The 4,338-nt window shown below is 33.7% G+C and overlaps 1 protein-coding gene across 2 annotated transcripts; it reads right to left on the bottom strand.

Annotated features, from left to right (window-relative positions):
- Positions 1 to 253: 253 nt before the first annotated feature.
- On the bottom strand, positions 254 to 2,307 carry LOC107811943 (zerumbone synthase). Of its 2 annotated transcripts, XM_016636929.2 has the most exons (4): positions 1,980 to 2,304; positions 1,556 to 1,624; positions 1,030 to 1,289; positions 254 to 885 (listed from the first exon to the last, which is right to left on the bottom strand). In XM_016636929.2, the coding sequence occupies exons 1-4, from the start codon at positions 2,000 to 2,002 to the stop codon at positions 347 to 349; spliced, it is 891 nt and encodes a 296-aa protein (XP_016492415.1). In that variant the 5' UTR covers positions 2,003 to 2,304; the 3' UTR covers positions 254 to 346. The 2 variants fall into 2 exon arrangements, with proteins under 2 accessions (XP_016492415.1, XP_075093912.1); XM_075237811.1 differs by lacking the exon at positions 1,556 to 1,624 and having other exon boundaries at positions 1,980 to 2,307.
- Between the last annotated feature and the right edge of the window lie 2,031 nt (positions 2,308 to 4,338).

Genomic DNA, 4,338 nt, shown 5'->3' with positions numbered 1-4,338 from the left:
CACGTGGCTTCGCCATTGCGTATCGCTTCACGAGAATCTAATAACTTTTGCTCAGGCTCTGAATATATATTAAAATTTGATTAAATATTTATAAATATTCAATTGCAAACTCAGTTATTATTGTATATTACCTTGAGTTACCTGATGGGTAACAAGGAATCAAAATAAAGGCAATGGATACACTCTTCTTTTTTTTCCTGACTGCCCATTAAAGCAAATTTGAACTATTGGCTGCCACTTAAAACATTCTTGATGAAGAAGAGTTGCATTGTTCATTTGATAATTACCAAAATAAATATAATCAAAAAACACACTTCCAGTAATAACTTTATCTAGCTTTAGTGTACTATTGATCAGGCATGGAAAAATTAAAACTTTTAAACGTAGTGAAACCTCCATCTACCACTAGGTTTTGGCCACTAACATACTTGGCATCATCACTAGCTAAATATAGAGCAGCATTGGCCACATCAATGGGCTCACAGTAGGCCCCTTTTAACTCACTTGCATTATTTACCATTTTAGCAAGTTGCTGAGCCTCCACTTCCGGGAAAAACAGTTTCATTTCATCAACTGTTAATGGTGTTGGAATTGCAAAGGGCGATATGCAATTGATTCTGATTCCGTTCTTGCATAGCTCCGGTGTTACAGATCTCATAATTCCGATTATGCAGGATTTGGATGTCGAATATGTGAATGGCGCTAGACCTCCCATTACACCAGTAACGCTAGCTGTGCACAAAATGGAACCGGTTTGTCGCGGAATCATCACCCGAGCGGCGTGCTTGATTCCTGCCACCACACCTCCTACGTTAATAGCCATGACGCGGTTGAATGCACCGAGGTCAAGGTCCATGATGCTTGGTGGAGTACTACATGCAATGCCTTAACAGAGACGGATTAAGAATTTAGTAAAAGGAAAAGTTCAAGTTCGATTATTTATTGAGGTGTAAAAGATATTTAAAAAAATAAAATCAATAATTATGTCATATGTAAACTGTTTTATCCTGTATTGGCCTCTGATTATACCTGCATTGTTGTACATTATGTCGAGCTGTCCGTGGCTAGAGACGGCGAAATCCACGGCGTTGGAGATGTCGGATTCTTTGGATACATCACAGACCACAAAGGTGGCGTTTGGTCCGAGCTCGGAGGCTGTTTCTTCGCCGAGCTGCCTTTGTATATCTGTGATTATGACCTTGGCACCGTTGCTGATGAATTTAGCGGCGGTTTCTTTGCCGATGCCACTTGCTGCCCCTGTGATCAGCGCCACTTTGCCTTCTAGTTTCCTTACATTCACAAAATTATTTTCAGCTTCGGATAACCAACTTGGTGATGGTTTGGAAAAAAAACAAGGTTGAAAACCTTTTTGGCCAATTTTTGAACTTGTGTTTGTTTGATATTCTTTTGTAAAAATAAAAAGTTACATTACCTTTTTGTTTAAGATTTGAATTAGTTTACAAGTTTTTGGAAAATTTTAAAAACAGCTTTTAGGTGTTTAAAGTACGGTCATGTGACATCAATTATAGTAATATACTCAGAATAAGAGAGAGACCTTTCTGTGTGAGTAGAAAACTCCTTATTGAAGGTTTGGAGTAGCAAGGATGTGGAGGTGATCATGCTCCTGGAGTTAAGTTAGAAATAAGAAGAACAAAATGAAATGGAGATAAGGTATAGTATGCGGAAATATGCGAGCCAGAAAAAAACAAAGTACGAGAAAATGAAAACAAAAGTAAATACGTCAATGGCAGCTGGGCCAGGGATCCATTTTAACACTATTCTAAGAAATCATCGCCTTGCCAAATTTGGACCATACGAATAGCCTGTCTTTTATTAAATTAGACCAATAATTGCCAATAACATATATACGGAATAGATTTTGCATTAAGCTGAATTCAGAGACAATTGATAAGAAAAGTCATCTCTTTTAGTGCTTCAAGCTGTTAGAAAGATTGATGAGAGCTGAGAGCTAGAATAACCTCGAAGCTATCCTCTTCAACATGTTGGCTTCTTCTTCTTCTTCTTAAGGGATCGGAGATGGAGCTTTCGGAGATAAAGTGATAAAAAGAGTCCCTCTTAGTATTCACTCTCTCAGGCCAATAGTGTGTTAAATGAATTCAGCGGGCTGAGTCTAAATAGAAAACATGAGCACGTCAACAACGCACATGTGAAAATAGCTAAGCGCTTGGATTTGGATTATGGGAGTAATGCAAGAATTAGAATGTAAAGATTAAAGTGATAGAATTATTTCGTGTTAGATATTTGATTTGATTTAATGTTATACTAGTTTAAGTTTTATACACTAATGATGTAAAATATTTACACAAAGCTGGTCACTTATTAGATATATACTTATAGGTAAAAATTTCTTGGTTAGCATTAATTATTGTAGTATATGATACATATACATTTATATGTGGAGGATAACAAGGACAGAAAAATTATTGGTGTGAAATTGGAATAGTATACCACGTGGTGCAAAGGTTCAAAGGCTAAGCTACTCCAATCACATTAAAAACAGCTGGGTCACTTCATTACAAGTTGCAAGTTGCAACAATAAAATCAAGAATGCAAAATCACATATTGCCTCTTCTTGACTGTTTCAAACTCTGAGCTACCTCATTGATAACAAGGTATCAAATTAAAATAACAGAAAAGGTCCATATATGCCCTTGTACTATACGAAATTGAGCACATTTGCTCTTCGTTAATACTTTAGCTCAAGAATACCTTTACCGTCACATAGTTGGTCCATATATGCCCTTAGAGTCACACAGTTGGCCCATATATGTCATTTTCGAAACGAAAACCACTCAAACTAATTAGCTCTTTCGCTAATTGTATTAAAGTGTATTACAAACACTATTTTTTTTATTAGTATATTTTTTTCTTTACCTTTCTCTTTTCTTTCTTCTTTTTTCTTTTCTTCTCTTTTTTTTTTCCTTTTTCTTTCTCCCTTATCCGATTTCCTCCGTGTTGCTGATGTCTTCTCCATTTTCGTCACCAATTTCACTTGACAAAACTCATGAATTCCAATTACTAAGAAAATTCTCCCATAAGGTAATCAAGTTCCAATTTCACTGGCCCTCTAAATAAATGAAATTAAATTGTTCCAAAAATTATCGTTTAAACTTTAAAATAATAAAAATATCTCAACCTTTAACAATACTCAAAAGACCAAAATATTTAAATTATTTTCAGAAAGATAATTTAATGATTAAAAGCCTAGAGTTCAAGTTCTAGTGTTATAAATTTGAGTTGTTAGTCTTTTTTTATCTTTTTTCAACTGGATATTTTTTATTTTTTTATTAACTATGTAAATTAGGAGTATACATGAACCGGGTTGGTTCGATTGTTATCAAAACCAAACCAAACTAATTATATCGGTTTGAATTGTTTCGATTTTGTTGGGTTTTTTGGGTTTTTTGTTACATAAATATTATTTCAATCTTACTTTATTAATTTTTTATAACTAAATATATGTTCAGTAAAAATTAAAAAATTAACAAACATATGATATATTAAAATATTCTTATGGAAGAATTTTCTTAGTAATTGGAATTCATGAGTTTTGTCAAGTGAAATTGATGACGAAAATGGAGAAGACATCAACAATGGAGGAAACCGGATAAGGGAGAAAGAAAAAAGAAAAATAAAAAGAGAAGAAAAGAAAAAAGAAGAAAGAAAAGAGAAAGGTAAAGAAAAAAATGTACTAATAAAAAGAAAATAGTGTTTGTAATACACTTTAATACAATTAACGAAAGACCTAATTACTTTGGGTGAATTCCGTTTCGAAAAGGGCATATATTGGTCAACTGTATGACTTTAAGGACATATATGGACCAACTATGTGACGTTAAGGGCATTCTTGAGCTAAAGTATTAACGAAGGGCAAATATGCTCAATTTCGTATGGTAGAAGGGCATATTTGGACATTTTCTATTAAAATAAAGACAATAGAGCACTCTCTTTTGCAATTTGCAGTGTCGGCAATTGTGAAGTTCAGGCTAATATTCTCGAAAATCATCGGAATTATTGACCCTTTTCTTTTTTGTTTTAAATTGAATTCGTCTACTTCATCAAGAGAGCTAAGGGTGGTCGATCCTATAACTTTTTGGATTTTTCATTTAAAAGGTTGCCGTCTTAGCCGTTTGTGTAATTGGATGAATCTTGAAATATTAAATAAATTGGAGATAAAGTTAATTGACATATACCCCCTCCCCCTCTTTTTTTTGATAGGCAAGTAGCCTTGTGATAGTTGGTAGGATACACTATAAATCATGCGTATTGTTATAGTATTTTTTATGGAACAATTATTTATTTTTATTCAATTCAATA

This window comes from Nicotiana tabacum, chromosome 19, assembly GCF_000715075.1.
Source record: "Nicotiana tabacum cultivar K326 chromosome 19, ASM71507v2, whole genome shotgun sequence".
In the NCBI taxonomy this organism is placed as follows: domain Eukaryota; kingdom Viridiplantae; phylum Streptophyta; class Magnoliopsida; order Solanales; family Solanaceae; genus Nicotiana; species Nicotiana tabacum.
Note: the sequence above shows the minus strand (reverse complement) of the source record. Positions and strands in the feature narration are given on the sequence as shown.